Genomic DNA, 20,994 nt, shown 5'->3' with positions numbered 1-20,994 from the left:
GTGGGAGAGACAGGCAATCAGCCGTGAATGCGATGTGCTGTATACACCTGGAGCACATGTAAGGTGCCACAGGAACACAGCAGAGAGAGCTACTGCTTTGCCTGGAGCTTGGGCAGACATCATGGAGGAAGTGACATTGAACTTGCCTTGAACAAGGAACACTATTTCACCAAGTATACTGCAGGCTCAAGGGCACTCTGGGGGCTGTGGGAACAGCATATGCTAGGGACGGCCAGGCGTGTTTGCACTGTACATGTTAATCAAATAGACAGACTCATCAATCCAGAGTTGCCTAGGGATGAGTTTGGAGAAGAAGGCAGGAGCTAGATACTAGTGCCAGGGTAGAGACATGACCGTGGAAATGTGTGTTCTAGGCTCCTGGTCATAAAAGACCCATAGGAAGAGGAGTTTGATGCTGGCAAAAGAGTGCCATTGAAGGTTATTTTAAGTAGGAAGTGCTATGATCAGCTCTATGCTTGAGAATGACCTAGATGTCTGTATGGAGGCTGATTGGAGGCACTGGAGTTGGGAAGGTAGGAGCCCAGCTACAAGGTGATGGATGAGGATAGAATGTAGGAGATAACATAGAGGAATGCTTAGAATTAATATGTCATTACCAGCTGAATCCGAGAGTTGAGAAAAAAAGCCAAGGAAGACCCAAATTTTCTAATTTGATCCACTATTTGAATTACTGTTCATTAACCAAGTTCAGGCAGTATTTCCCAGTGTGCATGATGAGAACTTCTAAAAAAGTTGGAAGATGTTGCATCATTCATGTCTGTCTTGGAAAGTTACAAAGCATACCAGTATAGCCAAGGCTCTGAGAAGTCCTGCAGTAGAGAGATTAGTTTAATTTTTTTTTGCCCAGTGTCTCCCAAACCTCTTAACAACAGGGCCCTATTTTAGATACCCCCAGAACAACCCAAAGAACACAGGTTTTCTGAGAAGTTACTAAAACCTATATTTTCCTATATGGCCCATGCTCAAGGAGGACCTGTTAACTTTTAGCTTGGCATTTATGATGCCATTATCCTGGGAAGTCCTTGGAAACTTTGAGGAATTTGGCACAGGAGTAAAGACTGCTGAGGTTCACACCGGGCCACCTGACCACTCTGCCTCACCGTTTCCTCATCCTTGCAGGGGAGCCAATAATAATAATGTCTACTTCCTGAGGTGGTTGTGAGGATCAGTGAGTTACTTTCTGGGAAACCCCAGGAGCAGTGCCTGGCCTGTAGGAAGAGCTCAGTAAGTGGTAGCTTCTGTGCGAGGTCATAGAGGCGTATAAATGAGACCACAGACGTAGGAAATGACACTGGTTGGTTTTCATGTCTCAGGCACTCGGCTTGCTAACCCTGTGACCTTGGGAAAGCAATATGGTGCCTTCTGCACCTCAGTTTCGCCCATCGTAAAGCAGGGCCAATGATCGTTCTTACTTCATAGGTTTGTTATGAAGAATAAATGAATCACATCACGTGAAAGAAGGTGGCCCTAGCATGTGAGATGGTTTCATTTTATTTAAAAAAAAAAAAAGTCTTCTAAATTGCTTCTGGAATTAGCATAATTTGATCATGTAGATTACCTTTTGGCTCCAGTGATGGAGGTCCAATTTTTCAGCTTCCCCAGCACATTATTTGGATCTGGGTGTTTTGGCATTCCCCTTTCCTGATTATGGGGGCCTGGATTCAGCGTGTAGTTTGCCCCGGGGGGGGCCATCTTATTCTCTTCTATTTGGTCGAGTTTGGTTTCTTCACCTCTTGGACTGATGATGTCAATAAGAGCCCCCATATTTTGGGGACCACCTAGCTCTTCCTCTGTGCCTTTCCTAAAAATGCAGGCATCTGCTTGAAATCCCTTAGCAGAAGACCTTGGGATGCTCTTGGAGCCAAACGTTCCCCCTGGTATGGACACAGCCTCCTGCTCCCTGAGAGAGACGCTGGATTGTTTTCTTGTTAAAAGTTTTCTGATATGAGGCTCTCTGCTCAGCAGGGAGCGTGCTTCCCCCCTCTCTCTGCCTGCCTCTCTGCCTACTTGTGATCTCTCTCTCTGTCAAATAAATAAATAAAATCTTAAAAAAAAAAAGTTTTCTGATATGATATCAGTATAGAATCTTTGGAATAGGTCACACCAACCCCACATTCAAGCCAATTACCTGGTATTTAGTTATCAGGGACTGTCTGCTTTTGGCGAACAATTAGATTAGGGGATGCTGCTGAAAGTCGAGCGGCAGGAAGTAGAAGTTACATTTCTGAGTTCAGAGTTTCTGTTTCAGGGCTCTATTTCAGAGTGGGCTTTTTGAGGATGGAGGCAGGGAGGATGCCTTCTCCCCCACCATGCCCCTTCGGGCACCTGTGGGCTCTGAGTGGGAAGTCTGAGGTCCACCTGATTCCCCTGGGGGCTCCTAGAGGAAGGACAGGGTCCTAGGCTGTCTTCAGAAGAAGGGCCATGACACTGTGCTGTGGATTTTGACATTTGGAGTGAATGTCCGGGACCCAGCGGAGACTCAGGTGTGGTAGATCCTTGGGGACAGGCAGAAGTCCTCCAGGGGTTTCCATGTTTTTTTGCCAATGTTGTTATTAGCAGCTTACATTTTCTGTCAGCAAGAGTGAGTGTGATAATGTTGAAGTCGTGCAAGTTATAGGATAGTTTACGTGTTGATGTGGGATTTTTTTTCTTTTTTTGACTGGAAGAAGGAGGCCGAAGTCCTAGGAAAGGGATCATCCTAGGGAGGGGCTGCTGGCAAGGTGTCTCGTTGGCACCATCTGAGCCCTGGGGCCCTCTCTGAACTGAGGCCAGGATACTGTACCCTGCGGGGCACAAGAAAAAAATCCCTCTTAAATTCTGTTAGGATTTGGGGCAATTTTTGCACAGTAATAAGCTCTGGGTTGCTCTTTGGGCTTCTCAAAAGGGAAGTGTTAACTCAGAGATTGTAAACTATGAAGTGTTCTGGCGTGCTGCTGACCTAGTTGGATAGTCATAACTCCGAGAGTAGGTGAGAAAAGGCCTCCATGGTCCCAGGGTGTCAAATACTAATGACAGAAGAGCTCACTTACGTGCCAAAATTCACTTTTATCCTAGTTTTTCAGGGCTTTGGTATCTGTCACTTAACTTTTAAAACTCATATTTACAAACACGATGGTAAGTAACTTCAGTGACACCTGAATTGTGGGTCTGAAGCTTTTTGATTATTGTAGTATTAATTATACTGCTTCATTTGGTGACTAGAGAAAAGTAGCCTTCCATTTATTTTTATATTATTTACAAGTTTTTAACAGCAGGCGTGTATGTGACATTTACCTTGGTAGCTGAGATGTCGTGGTAAGGACCAATAACCTCTCACTGAACGAGAAAAAAGAGAGAGAGCGATTTTCTGGCCTGATAGAGTCAGATTCCAAGGTTCCCCAGCCCATAGGCATTTTATCTGCCTGGGAATTTCAGGTCTTTTTCTTCTTTTTTTCAGAGGTGGGTCTCCCTGTTCTTTATGTTGGCATGAAGACAATTAATAATTTAAATCCTACCCATTAAAAAACCAGAAATAATGTATAAATATAATAGTGTAGTAATAAATTTAAAAGTCGATCCAGCTGGGCAGTGTTCCCAGACTACCAGCTGAGCAAAAATACAAATCCGTAAGGTAGGAGAAAACTGTTATACGATGCAAATGGCCACAGTCGCATTGTTTCCTGCTACTCTTTATTGCAAATGTACAGCCTTGAAGTTACATTATGGATAAATAGGTTTTGTGGGCTAAACCGGGGACCTAATCACTGTTTATAACATTATTTCTGTGGGGAGAAAGATGTAGTCCATATTACAGACAGATGGGTAACAAGCAAAATGGTGGGGGGGGCACAATAGGTTTGTAAATTGGGGGACTCCTGGGATTTTAACCTGTAGGTGGATGTTTTGTGTTCAGGGCTAGGGATAGATGAAAATCAGAGGCCTCTCAGAATCCCCCTATCCCCCTCAAGTCCTTGCTGTCCTTTCAACCTGGAGACTCTGCCTGACCTTCTCTAATGTCAGTCCCCGGGGCGCTCATCCTGGCCCAGCCCCACCCTCCCCTACCCCTGTTGAGGCCCCAGGAAGCCAGCAGGCACCCTGAATGTCTTTACCCTTTCACACCTTATTAAGTGGGTAGTTAAGGTTCATAGGAGGCCACACAGATGGGTGACCAAGTGGGTGGCTCTGTAGGCAGGTTTCTGTCGCTTGTGGCTGTGTGACGTTGGCACGTTATCTCACTTCCCCGAGCCTCTATTTCATGCCTTGAGAAGGAGGTGGTGGGGAGGACTGACGTGGGAGTGCGGACTGTAAGCATACAGGCCAGTGCCTGGGATGGGACAGGTGCATGCTGGGCATGTTACTCACTGATATTTGAGTTTAGACAGATTTCCACAAACTTGGGAAGCAAACCCATACTATAAAAGTACTTTCTGGGGGCGCCTGGGTGGCTCAGTGGGTTAAAGCCTCTGCTTTCGGCTCAGGTCATGATCCCAGGGTCCTGGGATCGAGCCCCGCATCGGGCTCTCTGCTCAGCAGGGAGCCTGCTTTCCTTCCTCTCTCTCTGCCTGCCTCTCTGCCTACTTGTGATCTCTGTCTGTCAAATAAATTAAAAAAAAAAAAAAAAGTACTTTCTGGATTCTGAAGAGCAAACCTAGAAACAAGTGCCCAGGACCTTTCTGTTCAAGAGTTGAAGCCTACATGGGTTTTGAACATAGTTTTGTCATGAGTTGGGGGGAGACGGAGGGGGTGGTCCATGCACTCATATAGTTGAGTGGGCAACATCGAGGTCTGTTATTGTTTTGTTTTGTTTTTGTTTGTTTCTTGTGTTTTGTGTTTTTTCTTCAAAGATTTTATTTACTTATTTGACAGAGAGAGACACAGCGAGAGAGGGAACACAAGCAGGGCGGGTGGGAGAGGGAGAAGCAGGCTTCCGGCTGAGCAGAGAGCCTGATGCAGGGCTCCATCCCAGGACCCTGGGATCATGACCTGAGCCAAAGGCAGAGGCTTAACAACTGAACCACCCAGGCGCCCCTCTGTTATTGTTTTGAATAGATGAAGCTTTACAGCAGATTTCATAGAAACTAATCAGACTAAGCCTTCTTAACTAGTTTTTTTCACTAAGGTAGTTCTATGTACTGTGTTTTTCACCTAAGGAAAATGGTTTTCTGTTTTTAAAAAATTTTTGGTTTGGGTTTAATTTTGTTTTGTGTTCTTCAGTGTTTCCTGATTTGCAAACAGGCGAATGTCTACATGTTGGCCTTATGGTGTAGGCATGAGATCAGATGGAAGTAAGGACTGGAAAAAGAGAACAGTGACTGGGAGTCTTAGGGCTTCCGGGGAGACCCTCAGTAGAGGATGGGGCCTGAGCCGTAACACAGAGGAAGGGAAGCAAATGTGTCATTTGCCTGCCGTGCCCAGTCTAATCCAAATCCCATTGTCCCCTTATCTGTCGCCTGAAGAAATTGAAATGAAGCCACTTAAGAGATCAGCGAACCTGAGAGCACGTCACTGAGGATCAGCCTCACGGAGAGAGCTGTGTCTGACCACGAGGTTTTAATTTCATTTGGGCAAAGGTTTAAGTGTCTACACCACCTGACCATTGCTTTTGTGATACACAGGAGGGGATAATTTCAAAATAACTGCTTTTATTTTATTCAAATGTGGGGGCTATAAGATCTCCCGCTCCTGAAGAAATGTGAATGTATGGGTAACGTGCTGTCATGAAGGTTTTATAATCTGCAATATTGGAGAAGTAATAAGATGCTTTGTTGGTTGACCATCTGGTTGTACATTCTTGGTGTCACGGTTTGCTATTTCATTTTTTAAAATTTATTATTTTTACTGGCAAGAAGCAAGAAATGGGAGTTTAGAAATTTCAGAGGTGTTTTAGAAGCAAGAAACTTATGTTAGTTGCTTAACATGGTTAGATTTTGTTTCTACCTTGTACAAAATGGGAACTAAAAGGTTGGCTATGTATTTTTTCTTTTTTTATCCCCCCAAAGATAAACTGGAAACTCCTAATCTCTTTCCTCTCTGGCCCCAGATTGGAACTTTGAGCTTCTATTAAAAACAGTCTCTTTGTCATAAGGAAGAGTCAGACATAAATTAGAAGAAAATTTTGGAAAGAAAAAGCACCCTCAGAGAGGACCTATAGAGATTTCATAGTTCATCCATCCATTCAGAAATGTTTATTGAGACCCCAGTGTTTGCATATCGTGCTGCCAGACCCTGAGGGATTTGTAGAAGAAATCTTAAAGTCATTCTCCCTTCCTTTGAGGAGCTTAGCGCTTACTTGGGGGTGGGGGGGGGGAGATGACAGCAACATATGAAACAGTTAAGTTGTAATTCAATACAGCATATGATTAAATACCAAAATGCATAGTTCCGACAAGAAATGTTATAGGAGTTCAGCAAAGGGGGGGGGGTGATAACTCAGTGGCACTACTGTGTTCTGCCTACAAATTGGCACACTACAGCACTATTTGTATGAAATCTCTTACACTTGTTTTTTTGGCAGCCTTAGGCCTTGACTTCCAGGCAGCATTAAGAGCCCACAACAATATTTGTACTCCAGTCTCCCCAGAACTGGCTTTTTGTTGTTTTGTTTTCAAACAGAGCCTTAGACAAACCAGAGTGCCCAGGAGAGGCTAGGACTTTTGACAGTCATAACCCCTTTCAAATATAGAATAAGAAACCAGCTCCGTCATCCTGTTTTTCAATCCAGCCGCACTCATCCCTCGGTGGCAAATGCTCCCTGATACCGACAGGCCGTTTAATTTGAACTTAATGTCCGTGACGGACGAGCTAGCCATCAAGGGTCGGAGGAATTGATGGCTTTGGAAAAGTGCTGATGAAAATCCCCATGGTCAGGACATTGGAGAAGGAGCCCACACAGACGTAGGGGAGTTTGGACGCAGATGTGCTCCCAGCAAACAGGGTTCCCCAACCCTTGCTCAAAGTACTGTGCCCAAGGATGATGCTTAATGAAACTCACCGGCTTCCTGTTCTATTTTTGTCATATTCAAATGAGCACAGAGCTCAGAGATGAAGCCATGGGGCCTACATTCGTACAAATTGAAAAAGGAGAGGAGAGGAAGAAGAGGAAGTAAAATGCTTGTGAAGTCTGATGCCCTTTCAGGGACCACATCCCGCCCCTCTCTGACCCTTGGAGGGACTCCCCACAGATGAATGCCTTTATCACTTGGCTGCTTTTCGATCTTGTGATTCATGAATTTTCCATTTCTTTTCAAACTCACAGTTGCTAGATCTCCTCAACCCCTCCATTTTAACCTCAGACCTTGAGGAGGCTTAGATAACAGGGATGTTCTGGTCTCTTGATATTATCCAATAGAATAGTTGTGGAGTTCAAGGCTTTTGAGCATAACATGGCCCTTGCTCTTCCTTCTTTTTGTCAGGTTGCTGGCCCTTCCGGTGAGGCAGGAGCTCCCAAGTGAGCGTGACCTAGAGTGGCCAAGACAGCCAGCAAAGGAGTGCACCCCACCCCACCCCCCCTTAGCTCCCGGTCATGTTTATTAGAGGACTTGGCTTCAACCACAGCTTAAGATTTATTTGGGACATCCTCTGCGCTGACAGACTTGGGAAAGTGGCCCTGGAAAGTGTTGTCCCCATATCTTTCGATATAATTGGGTGTCTGTCTAAATAAATGCTTTGTAGCAGATGGTTATAGAATGGCTTATCACATTCTTGGGAAGACTCTGCCCTCGAAATATTTATATTTAATTCTCAGACTACAAAGCACAAGATGGCCTTATTAGTGTCTTAATAACAGAAAGATTCCCACAGCAGGTTGATATTCTGGGAATGAGCCCCAGACCTAAAATTTATATAATATGTAAACCCTTTCTTGGACTTGTCCTTTGCACCCAGGTTTTTCTCGGAGGGAGCTCTTTAATTTTAGAATCCATGAGAGGATGTGCTTTGGGTGTGTTTAATGATGTCATCCCGAGAGAGGCCACAGGAGCCAAAGTTCAGTGTGTTTTCTGCATTGGTTTTCTGCTTGTAGACATGATGGAAAAAATGCTCTGCTCTGGTCCTATTGCTTTTCATGGTTTTAGCATCACGTTCCCATTCTCACTCAAAATCAATAACCCTCTGCACAGAGCCTGCCACTCTGTACTGAAGCCAAGTATGAGAAGCTTTAACTAATGCATGTGTGGGGTTGCTGTTTTGTTGCCTTTTCCTTCTTTGGATAGGTGTACTTTTAAAGAAGATTGTGTACACCCAGAGAACCATGAAAACTGGCTGGATATTTCGTCGGGAGCTAAAAAGTGCCCTCAAATGAACCTATTTCGAAGCAGTAAAGATAAGGTAAGAGGAAAGATTATAATTTGTCTCTGTTGTCTCATTTAGCACAACTGATGCTAACTTTCTTCTGTGTGTGAAATATCTTCTAGCATTAAAGAAGCTTAGTTAGGATAGTCCATTCATTTAGTTACTAATACTGAATGCCTGGCAGATGCCATACTCTGGGCGAGATGCTAGAGAAATAGCAGAGAACAGACAGATGGTGAGCCTGCCCTCATGGAGTCTGTTGTCTTGTAGAGCTGAAGACTACCCTTATTCATTGAATTTAAAGAAAAAAAAGGAACTATTAATGTAGTAGAAAAATGTATTGTTTAAATAAAAGAAGAAAGTGCAGATTCATGGTCAAAAAGATTACTTAAATGTGACTTAAGGATAGAATGTTATTTTATGGTCCTTCCCCTAATTCATGCAGGCTTCTCCTGGTAACTGTCTTATATACATGGCTTTAAGCAGTACCGGGAGAGAGGGCAAGAAACCACCACGGCCAGTGAATATTGCAAGTGGGGTCCCTTGGAAAGCCAGTGGGCTCTTGTTATGGCCATACCACCATTGGCAGTCCCTCCGCCCTGTCACTGGCCAAGAGAAAGGACTCAATGAGAAGCATATGATTCAAACATCTCGTTCACGCACCGTCCATGCCCTGCGGGAATATGGAATTCCTGCCTTGTAATCTCAGCAGTGCTGTAAGGAGACATTTTCTCCCTAATTATAGTTCTTGTATTATGAATAATTGTACAGAATCCCCATCAGCAGCCAGTTGACCTGTCTGTCGAGCTCGTTCTGTTTTATTTGAATGCCACATTAACAAGGAAATGGGCCACTTTCTCTTTTCCTGTATACTTTGCCATTTCAAATAGCAAGAACCATACCACTTAAGATGATTTAACATTTAATAAAGGAGAGCCAAAGCATTTAATGAGTGATAAATAATAAAAGAATAAAGCTTTCAAGTCATAACTGATCAAAACTTACAGATTTAAAGTTATTTGGCTGTTACCACTTTCTATTGTCTTCCGGCAGGTTGGGGTTGGGGGGGGAGGCCATGAAAAAAGAACTTTCAAAGCCTTCATCCAAAACTCCACCAGCCCTGAGTCAGACTGAAAAAATTGTGTGAAGAACATGCTTAGGTATCTCAGCATAGGTGTGGTCAAATTTTTCTCTTATCAGTCTGAAAAATAGCTAACTTTGGTGCTGATAGAGAATGATTAAAAAAAAAAACCATGATGTTTGAATACACCCTGGGCTCTGATAAATGGTTAAGATTATGCAAGATTTTTTAAAAATGATTTTGAAAATTTTAAGGGTGCTACTTCAGCTCAGTGTAGTAAGAGAAAGTAGCTTGTTCATTGTATGAAAGATGCTGCTTATGCAATTTGCTTACCAATCTTTGGGTTCGCTGGTATAAATTAATCACCATTTCTATCTAGTTTGGAACATTGCAAAAAATATTTACCACCCAGACAACCACTAGTGCTTTCTTCTCTACCCAAGTCCCACTGTGGTTTACCCAAATCCCTGTAGAAGCTTCCCACACAACCATTACCTTGCTCTCCAGCTACCATTGCTCTCAAGGTAAAGGAGATAAGAATTTAGTAATCTGAGTAAAGTTCATCTTTGAAACCAACTTTGGACTGATTATTTTAATAACATTGATAAGACATGTGATGCCATCTCTTAGTCATATTGTCTGAAAATATTTCCTACTCTTGTGGTCATCTGTGACTTACCTGAAAGTTCCAGATCTTTGTTGATTTAAGTAATAACGGACCCTGATCTACAGCCGTCTATAGCCTGGTCAAAGAGTGTTGGCTACCTGCCCATCATATGCCTAGTAACATTCTAGTAGCTTTCTGAGTCCAGAAAGACCCTGATATAATGCAGAGCCTCTGCTTCCAAGAAGCATCATCTCTTTACACAAAACAATTAGAAGATTGTATATCCTCATCCTCATTACAGAATCGGCATTAACAAGAAATAATTGGAGCAATTCCAGTTGGCTTGGAGGGATTTCGTGAGGTTTTGTTGAGCAAAAACAGCAAGATGCAGAAAAGTATGTGTAGCATGATCTTGTATTGATCAAAAACTCAATATATGCTATTGATATATATAGCATATATGATATGCTATTCATATAGCATGATCTACTGTATATGTTTATGTCTCTATATAATTATTTGCGCATGAAGAAAAAATATGAACGAATTCTTACTAGGTCGTAAAAATGGGCTCTCCTGATGGCGGGACTGATGATGTGGTGAGAGGGAAGGCTGAGACAAGTAGGGAAAAAAAAAGAAAAATGAAATTCTCACATACACAAACACAAAAAGGATGTGTGACATCCCATTTTTGCATTATGCAAAATCATTTGTATACCTATAAAGAGATTACAACAAATCAGTGAAAATGGCTAACACTAATAAAAACAGAAAAGACATAGAACTAGAAGTATCTCCTACAAACAACAGGACTCTTAAGGCAGGAACACTAGAAACATTCTTTTACAAATCAGATTGAAAACAAGGAATTCCACCATTACTGATGCAACGAGCATTGTTTTTAAAGTTGTGTTTGGTGCCGTAACACAAGAGACAAGTAAGATATAGCTATGGGAAAGGAATAGATTAAAAAGTATCCCTATTTGCTCATCTGAAGTGGTTGTATATCTTCCAAGTCTAAATATATTAGCTTTTAAAATTACTCTAATTAAAAGTAAAATAAAAGTGCTAAATGTTCAACAAACATTCAAATATCAATAACATCAAGTGAGGTAAAGGAGTTAAGGTCAATTAATAAAAGATCCCATTCATCAACAATAACCAAAATACTCAGGCATGAACTTAAAGGGTGAGGTGTATACCCTATATTTTAAAATCACTTTTACTGGAAGATACATGTTGAAGACAGCTACCAAAAACAGCAATTTGGGCTATGCAATAGCTTGCCTTAAACAGTTCTTTCTAACGGTAATTAGTGGGGCAGTGGTCTATTGCAGCTGTTTATAACTCATGATAGGGAAACCTTACCAATAAAAAAAAAAGCATAAATAAAAATAAAAACAAAAACACACAAATTATTTTCTTGGAAGTTAGGAAAAAAATCTTGAATACATCCAGACACATACTACGTATCTGGGCAGTAAGATATCATAAAAATGTCATTTCTTCCTCAACGTATTTTCTAGATTTCATGTCATCCCAGTGAAGATTTGAATAGACTTTTTCTTAAAAGTAATATAAATTTCAGCTTGAGTACTAAGAACTGGTCAAGAATATCCAAAATGTATTTTGGAAAAACAGAAATGTATTTAAGCTAGACCATTTCCATATAAACTTGTAGATAGCGACAATAACTCAACCCATGATTTTGTTTAAAAGTAGGAATATAGATCGTGGGAATAGGCTACAAAGCTCAGAAATAAATGTAAAAATTGTAAGATCAGATATCATAAACTAAGAAGGAACAAAAGAATTATTTCCTAAAAGAGGCTGAGGTAACAGACCTACAATATGGAAACATAACTTAATTCACATTTTACATTAAATATAAAAATTTAAGCTAATTAAGAAATTCATAGAAAAAGCTAACACTAAAAAACAGAAAATAGAAATAGGCATCAGATAATTGGAAGTATAATTTTCTTAGCTCTGAAGCAATGTAGTATGCAGTAACAAAGGGAAAACATTCATATACTTGTCATTTAAAAATATACAATAAGAAAGATAACTAAAGCACAATTCAGGAAAATATTTGCAGCAGGCAAGATATTCATTGCAAGATATTAAATTCAGGAGAAATTAAAAAGATAAACACCAGGCCACCAAAGAGTGGGCAAAAGCTTACATTCTCACAAGAGGAGGTTCAGAGAGTTAGACATAGTTAGGGGAATATGTTCAACTTCACTAGCTATCTAATAAATACAAATTAAAGTGATAAGATATGCTAACATCTGGCATTGGCAATGCCAATTAGTACAGCCTTTTTGGAGAGCAATTTGCTGTTCTGTTTCAAAAGTCATAAGTATATTCATTTTATTTGAAACACTAATTCCAGGCTTTAAATTCTGAAGAAGTAACTTGAAAGAAGCAAAAATGTAAGCATGCAGATGTCATTTCGGTAGCTTTGTAGACTGAGAAACCTGGAAATAACCACACTGTTTGGCAATAAGCAGAATGGTTAAGTAAAATAAGGTCTGCCAACCTGCTAGATAGAATGTTGTGCAGCAAGCTCTCTGGCTCTGGGGGAATTACCAGCTAATTGACATTCAAACTCTCCATTTCATTTGACTCTTTGTGTCTTCATTCCCTCTCTATCCAGCTTAGTTGGGGAAGGAGCTGTCAGCCTGGTAAGGATTCCCAAGTCGGGTTTATTAAGCCAGGTGTCAGCTTTTTATCCCTACTTGCCTGGAACCCACACTCACACAAAAATACCTTCAGGTCCCTGGCTACCCTCTCCTTCCACTGCACTTGAAAAAACTTGCTATTTTCAGGTCAGCTCCAACCTGGCTTCTGCTCCAGGGTTCCCTGTAACTGTTCTTGCTGAGGTCACTAACAAACTCCTTGTAGCCATTCCAACAGACACTGTAAGTCCTCCTTTTACTTCGTCTGTTGGCTGTGTTCTTGAAACCTCCTCTCCCATTGCCCTCCCTCCCTTGGCACACCCTGTCCATGCTCTCTTCCTTCTCTCTGGCCATGCCTCAGCCTCCCTTGCTGGCTTCATCTCTCCTTGACTCTAAATACTGGAGTTGTTTTAGACCCCGTTTGGACTCTTCCTGTCTTTAGCTCTCTACTTTCTCTAAAGACCATTTTATCCACTCCCTGGTCTTCATATCTCATCTCTGTGTTCATTGTCTCCTTTATCTCTAGCCCAGATTGCTCCTCTGGGTTCCAGGCCCATATCTAACTTGACCTATCTCTTGATTATTACACAACTATCTTGAACTACAGTCAAACAAAATTGAAATCTTGCATTTTCCTCCCAAAGTCTGCCTCTCCCTCAGTGTGTCACATCTCAGTACATGGTACTTCTTTCCATCTGTTTTCCTTACCCAAATCCTCCATATCCACATGCTCTACTTCTCGTCCTGCCCCATGCTACTGCTAAAGGGTATCCTGAATCTGTCTGTTCTTTCCTTCTCTACTGTACCATCCTAGTCCAGGCTTCTATCCCATCTTGGAGATCTCTTCACACCAGATGGCCATCCAGTTTCTGAAAGGTGACATCCCCATGTTTCTGCTAGACTATAAGCTCTTCAAGGGCAGGAACCACAGCTATTTTGTTCACTAAAGCACTTAACACCTTGCACCGCCCTTGGCGCATGTTAAGAGATTGATAAATAGGGAACCAATAAATGCAATGATTATGGTTACGTAAAAGCTATGTGAGAATTGGAAGGAAATATGGAAAATTTGATTTCACAAGAATTTCTGATTCTGTTGTTATAGCATTTGAGTAATGAAATAAATTTAAGGCCTATATGCATACAGGATAATATATGATCATGTGTTGAGATGTGTGTGCATCTGGGTCGAAGAAAGCAGCATGAATGAGAGCTCAGCCATTTATTGGAGGTGAGCTAGTGAGAGTAGTCTGGGCTTCGTTGCTATGCTCTAGTCTGCTAGAGATGGTTGGACTTCAGTCTAGTTAAGGCTGGATTATAAGAACTTGCCTTCTCTGGCAAGTTTTTATGGCTGAGAAACAGAATGTTTTGAAAATGGAAAGATGGTGCTGACCCCAGGACTAGATTAGATGTAGCAAGCTGATTCAAGGACAACAGACAGCAGAGTTTGAAGCTGGCCATTTGGAAAGTCCAGGTGAAAGTCAGAAGTGTAACAGAAGATGAACACCTCCCAGGGTGCCTGGGACTATGGCTATTCATCATAACTGGCAAGTTACCACTTCCCCTGCTCCCATCTTTCTAATGCTTAGCCCACCTTCCCACCAGATCCCCTTCATGCACCAGCTGCCAAAGGAGTCCACCACTGGTATATTAATTCCTTGAATTTCCTTTTTTTCCCCTAACCTTCATTTTCTTTTTTTTTTTTTTTAACTGAAATGCAATCACCTAACATTGTATAAATTTAAGATGTACAATGGGTTAGTTTGATACATTGATCTATTGACATACAATTACCACCGTAACATTAACTAACATCTCTATCCCATCACACTGCATTTCCTTTTTTGTGGTGGGATAATTTTCCTCTTTCAACATGAGAACTGGCTGCCTAGTTTGTTTAGATAATTCATTTGGGAAGAAGTTGCTTTAGGGGAAATTTCAAAGTTTTCTCTTTGTGTCCATCTGTGTACACACACATACATATAGCCTCCCACCCCCAAAACTCTGATTATATGTTTGCCCGCAAATGAATCCTTAATTTTAAATAGATTTCATAGGTCTCCTTCCTTAACTATAATCTAATAACAGTACCAGTAAGAAATAAAGAAATGAAAAATGTATCTTAGCACCCAGGAAATCAAGGTCCAACTTCTTAAATAAACCCTGGCCCAAACAGAAACAAACGAAAAAAAAAAATCACGTGTTTGGATGGGAATACTTAATATCACAAATATATAAGATCTCCTAAAACTGATGCATATACTTAATACAATTCCAATTAAACTCATTGTCTCCCCACCCAGTTTGGGTAAGATAATCTTAAAATTTATATGGAAGAGCAATGTCTAGGAGATGCTAAGAAAATTATAAAAATAAAGATAGATATTTGCCCTTTCAGATGTTAAATATATTTAAAATCACAGTAGTAAAAGCTTGACATTAGGATAGAAGTAAATCAATAGATAATTGGAACAGAGCAGAATTCAGAAATAAATTCCAGATACATGGCAATTTAATATATGACAAAAGCAGTATTTCAGGTCAGTGAGAAAAGGAGGGTATTTTTTAAGTAAGTGGTTATGACATAACTGATTAACCATCTGGATAAAAGTAAAGATGGACTCTTATCTCATACTATACATAAAAATACCTTCCAGATAGGTTATAGATAGAAGTTTAAAAAAAAAAAAAGATGGTGGAACAATTTTATACTTGTCTATAAGCTAAAGTTTGGGAATAACTTTAAAACCAAGACAAAATCATGATGCCATAAAAATGTCGTGTGGGGTAAAAGATAACCACATGTACAAGTTGCAAGACAAAGAGATTAGGAGAAAACATGTGTCAGAAATATGACAGATAAGGATTAATATCTCTACAGAGCTCTCTTGAAAACTGATAAGAAAAATACACACAGAGCAGAAAAAAGGTCCGAGAATAGGAATATGAGATTCACAGAAGGGCAAAGCAAATAGTGGGTGAAACGTCTCTTTCTTTACATCACCGGTCTGAGAAGTTCTCCTTGTCTGGCATGTGAGGGTGAGTTCACATAAGGCTCGAGGATGGATGGAGAGGGTATGGAAACAACGACGTGGTTCCTGAATCTTCTTCTTCCCCACACAGACTACAGTGACTGTGGTGGGAAGCTTCCCTCCCAGGCATGCAGAGTGGGAGTGCGCGGTGAAGAGCGCGGACACCGGCAGGCAGCTCTGCAGGGCTAAAAGTCCACCAAGCAAGCCCTGCACGTGCAGCATTCCCACAAGAGTGACCTACAAAGGTAGGTGGACTTTTGGCTGGTTTTTTTGTCTGTAAGTGAAGAAAGCAAGAGAACCTTCTGAACACAGATGGCCCAGGAAGCAAGTTGAATGGGAGGGAGTGTGTCTAGCCTCCCTCCCCCATAGACTCAGTCTTTGCCTACCTCCCGCTCTACCTCCCCCCCTCCTCTTGGCTGCTCCCCTTGGCTCTCCCTCCTCCTAGGACTCCAGCATCCCCCTCTTCCGTGTGAGTGGAGGATGACAGCAGAAGGGGGTGCTGGAGACACCCATGGGGTAAAGCTAGAGACCATTGGGCTGACCCTACCCAAAGGGCTCAGGTAATTTGGAGATCAGAAAAGCTGGGAACACCCTGGAGAAGATGAGAAAATAGAACAGCTAATGTTCTATCATCTTAACATCATTGTATCCATTCAGAAAGGAAGTATTTTTCGAATATCTACTATGGCCCAGGCACTCTGCTAGGTGCTGGGGATATGGTGACCGAAAGAGACAGCTGGGGGTGGAGACAAGTAGACGACTTGTTACAATGCGGTTGTGTGAATGCACAGACAACCGTGGGAAGCGGAGGAAAGGGGCACCTAACTGAACCTGGGCGGTGGCTGATGGAAAGAGGAAATCTTCCTGGAGGATGAACAGAGGGGAGCCACAGAAAGGGGGGAAGAGTGTTCCAGGCAGAGACCAACCATTATGATGGCTAGTAAGAGAGTAAAGGCTTTGTTTGAAGAGCCAAAAGAGGTTCTATGTGGTTCAGGCAAATGGGGTAGGGACAGATGGAAAGCAGAATGATAGAAAATAGACACCAAAGAAGGCACATAGTGTCTGGTATAAAGAGCCATTTACAATCAATAAATTTTTGTTGAATGAATGAATAAGTGGCCACAGGTGGAGGATGTCTAGAAGAGGAAAGGAGTGAGCTGTGAAAAATCAGATAGAAGGAAAGCCGTTGGGGTGATCCTGGTTGGGGGGACCGTGAGAGCGGGTGCCGAGACAGACAGGGATGGAAAGAAGTGGACAGATTCCAGAGATAGCTAGGAGTTATTGTGGACACACTGATGAATCTCCGTGGGCAAGAAAGACGAGAAGTAGAGTCACATGTTAGGCCTCCTAACATGGGACAAGATCATGATGGAATGGAGTTTTGGGGTGAGAGCTGGTGTTACTCAGTTAATCCCAAATCTCTCCAAAGGGAATTTAGTGCACCAGACCAGAGCCCCAAGCTTAAAATAATGCCTCTCAGCCTCTGGGCTCTTGGTGACTGTTTGGGATCAGATAGCTTGGAAAATGATTCCAGTTCTCCATTTTTCTTTGTTTACACTATGCAGCCTTTGTGATATGCTTCTAGATAATTTTGGTCATTATAATGCAGATCTTACGCATATATAAAATCTGTTTTTCAAGTATTCGCGATCACCTTGTAAAGCTCTTTGGTCGCATTTACAGCTTCTATCCATCGCACCTGACCTCTGCTGCCTTTTTCTTGGAATGCCTTGCATATTCTCAGCCAGCAAACTCACCCCTGTCCCACCTCCTGTACTCACCCAGCTGGTGGTCATTGCCAAAGCCCTGTCCATGCCCTCACCCCTTTCATCAAATCCTGTTGCCCTTCTGCTTTGAAACATTGGAGGAAGAGTCACTTCCTTCATAACAGTCCAGGCTGTTCGGGCACTCCTCATAGTCCCCACAGGCACCCCCATCTTGGTAGGCAGGTGCTACATGGAACTCAGACCACTCATGGGCTGTTTCCTTGAGTGTCCGTCCTGTCATTGTTGGGTTTTTCCACCTAAGCCATTTAATCTCTCATAGAATCACTGTAAATGCTACCAGAGCAGAGATCAAATATATTCGTTTCCTTGGGATATTTCCCAGTAGTGTTTTGTGCAAGGCTGACATGAAGAAAAGTGCAACTTTTCCTGGTGTTCATCACTGAACCTTGTAGATTCCACTGAAATGTGTTTTCCCTGGGAGTCTTTCCATTCTTCCTGTCCGTATGTCCGTTCTACCAACATTTGCAAGTGGCTGTGCCAATACTCTTGCCGGGAGGTCACTCCAGCCCTCAGACCTCCTGGTCTTTGCAGCCGGGGGTTATCCTTTCCCACATAACCACTTTATGTGGACAGAATTGTGTGTGGCATCCTGACTTTCAGAATGAATTCTACTGCTGTAGAGAAGTGTCTGAAGGTAAGGGTTCTCAGACTTTGGGAATCACACACTAATAAAAGTTCACGAAGAAAAGTAAGGGGTGCCAACCAACTTACACCAACTTCTTATTTGGCCAAGTGAAGGCTTTTATTTTCAAAGGCTCATCCTCTGTCTCCATTAACTCAGAGAAGGAAGACCGTATCCTACCAACCAGATGACGGTGAAAAACTCACAGAGGAGCACTGGTTCCTGGACACAGTGGGCTTTGAGGGGGCCACTCCGGGCTGTGACACCCAGCCCCGGCTGTATACAGTCATGTCATGGGGGAACATTCCCCACCACAGAGTCCCAGAGGCTCTCGACATGTGCTACCTCAGGATATCAAGGAGCATGGCCCTGGGATCTGTTTTCATCCGTTTCTCAAGTGATTCTGACACACCACAGGGTTGGGGAGTTGCCTTGGATACAATATAGAAGTTAAGGACATACATGAACGATGACATGTCTCCAATGCTGATTGAGCACGGTTTTTATCTTTCTTGTTACTTTATTCTTTTGAGGGGTTTCTACCCAGTGAGTATGTTTTCCAAAGCAAATAAGAGAACTTTCTATCATAGATTTGGCAACAGTGGACTCCAAGAGGCTCGTTGAAGCCGGCCCATGGGAGGCACACTTCGAGTCTGTTGGGCAAATATCGGTAGTGTGGATGTTGCTGAAGCTACAGGATTTTCGTCTCTAACATTCTGGTTAGCATGTTCTAGGCAGTTCTTGCTCGGTGACTTGTTTTATTCTTATGCTGTGGCCAATTACAAGCTGAGATAGTGATCCCGGGGAGAGGATGAGATGTAAATGGGCTGTAAAATGGCTTTTTCCTAGTGATTATCCATGGGAGGCTTGGAACGCGAGGTGGGCCCGGGTCTGTTTGGAGGTTTGTGCTGTGCACTTTGGCTGCTTGACGTGAATGGCCCACGGGAAGGAACCACATACTGAGTGAAATGCTGGCAAGCAGCTGGCACAGCCCCACCCTCTATGCAAAGGAGGCAAAAATATTTATTTTTTGCATTTACAGCTTTGCTTGATGATAGCGGGACTCCACTGTAAATGACATTTTTTCCCCCTTTGCTCCAGATGTTTTGGTTGTCAACGTGACATTCTCCGTCGGTTCTTGGCGTTTATCAAAAAGATTCAACTTTACCAACTGCTCGTCATTAAGAGAGTAAGATTTTATTTGAAATTTAAATATTCTCTCATTGGTTTTAATTTATTTATTTGCTTTACGCCTCCATCTCCTCCGTAAAGAACTCTTTAGTTCTTTAGTGGGGTAGAACTTTCTACAGTGCCTTTTGGAGCATGGCCTAACGGGAGATAGGGGGGCCCCTGAGCTAATAACCTGTCTCGTTCTAGCCCTAATAAGGAAGGTGAAGCAGCTGAGGAGAAAAACTGGGCGTAAGTGATCCTACCAACAGGGAAATACGTTTTCCCCAGACCAAGAGGCGTCTTGGAGTGAGTCCAGGGAGGGGCTTGGGGGGAGGGGTGCTGCCGCAATGTTCTCCCCTGATCTGAACGACGGCTTTGGGAACTTGAGTCAAGGAAGAGGGTGTGAGCATGAGGCAAGGGAAGTCATCAAGGAGGAGGACAAGATGAAATCTCTTTCATCGAAAGACTGTGTTAATTCCCACCCCCCACTGCCAACTTTTCATACCACTTTTGGCCGTGTTGGGCTACGTACCTGCCCTGAGGTAGAGCCACACCTCACTCCTTGCTTCTAAAGCAGAGAGAAGACAGGGAGGAAATGTGTTTCTCGGATTCCTGATTTTCCAGTTGAAAGATGGGTTGGAGGTTCCCATGGAAACAACAGGAAGCTGTACTATTAGTGATTCTGTAGTTCATTCAGTCGTTTGATTGACCGACTCTGTGGGTATCGAACATGAGTTTCTTTTGGCCTGGCCTGAGAACCACTGTTGCTGGGGTGCGGGGGGGATGAGTTCAGGCTCAAAACAGAGTTGGAGGGCCTCTCTACCGCTAGCCGAACAGGAGTGCCGGCACCCCATTTTCACCACTGTGGCACTCTTAAAGAGGGATCAAGTTCGGTTATTTCTAATAAACTAGTTGCATTTGGGGAGGGGGAAGAAGCCAGACTTGGAACAGAAAGCCTCAGAAGTCTGTGAAAATGGGAAAAAAGGGGGGAGAGTTACAAAGAGTTTGATGGCTCAAAGAGAGCTGAAACATAAAGCAGGTACCCCTTCCCCCGTGTAGAGGCCAGGAGGAAGGAGGTGACTGACTGGCCCCCGTCCCACAACGAGGTCATTAAGAACCAGCTGCTCAGACCCGCAGTCCCCCCAGAGGAGGAGGGTGCCCTGTCCTTGAGTACCTACTTCCCTTAGGAAGGGGCTCAGTACAGGACCCGCTCCTGAGGGGCTGTGATGGGAATGCAAATCACAAGCCTGCTTCGAGCGCACTTAGGTGGCTGGATACACACTTCAGGGAGCCCGTGTTTCCTTCTCCCATCGAAGCTGCCATTTCTCTAGATCAGAGTCACAGAACACTTTGGCTCTTTTTTTTTTTTTTTTTTTGAAGACCGTAAAATACGAAGCGTGTCCCCTCTCCCTGCACTGGCTGTCCCGCAATCCCAGCTGACCTCCTGCAGCTGTGTTTCCAGACCAACCTCAGTTTCTGTTTCTATTGTTCCTTCAATTCCGATTTTCCCATGACGAGCTTCTCAGGTCCTCTGCTGTTAATCCCCACGTGATAGGTTATTTGATGATTAGTAGATGCAGTTCTTCCTTAATTTGATTAAAAGCAAATTCTGACACCCCCTTCCCTTTACTTGCCAGGCGTATCATACTTACGGTCTCGCATCTTCAGGGCAGTTGTGGGGTGTCTCCACTCCAGCGAGTGAGGGCGTGCTGATCTCGGGGTGCA

The 20,994-nt window shown here is 42.9% G+C and overlaps 1 protein-coding gene across 1 annotated transcript in view; it reads left to right on the top strand.

The window, feature by feature from the left end:
* Nucleotides 1-20,994, top strand: part of LOC111142060 (plexin C1) — a 143,467-nt gene that overhangs the window by 45,957 nt on the left and 76,516 nt on the right. Inside the window, exons 5-7 of the mRNA XM_022495004.1 lie at nucleotides 8,211-8,325; nucleotides 15,782-15,935; nucleotides 19,201-19,288. Coding sequence (XP_022350712.1) covers nucleotides 8,211-8,325; nucleotides 15,782-15,935; nucleotides 19,201-19,288 — 357 coding nt within the window. The remainder of the gene's footprint in view (nucleotides 1-8,210; nucleotides 8,326-15,781; nucleotides 15,936-19,200; nucleotides 19,289-20,994) is intronic.

This window comes from Enhydra lutris, unplaced genomic scaffold (assembly GCF_002288905.1).
Source record: "Enhydra lutris kenyoni isolate GAN:26980312 unplaced genomic scaffold, ASM228890v2 scaffoldscaffold7, whole genome shotgun sequence".
Taxonomy (NCBI): Eukaryota; Metazoa; Chordata; class Mammalia; order Carnivora; family Mustelidae; genus Enhydra; species Enhydra lutris.
The sequence above is the reverse complement of the archived record's forward strand: the minus strand, read 5'-3'. Positions and strand labels throughout refer to the sequence as shown.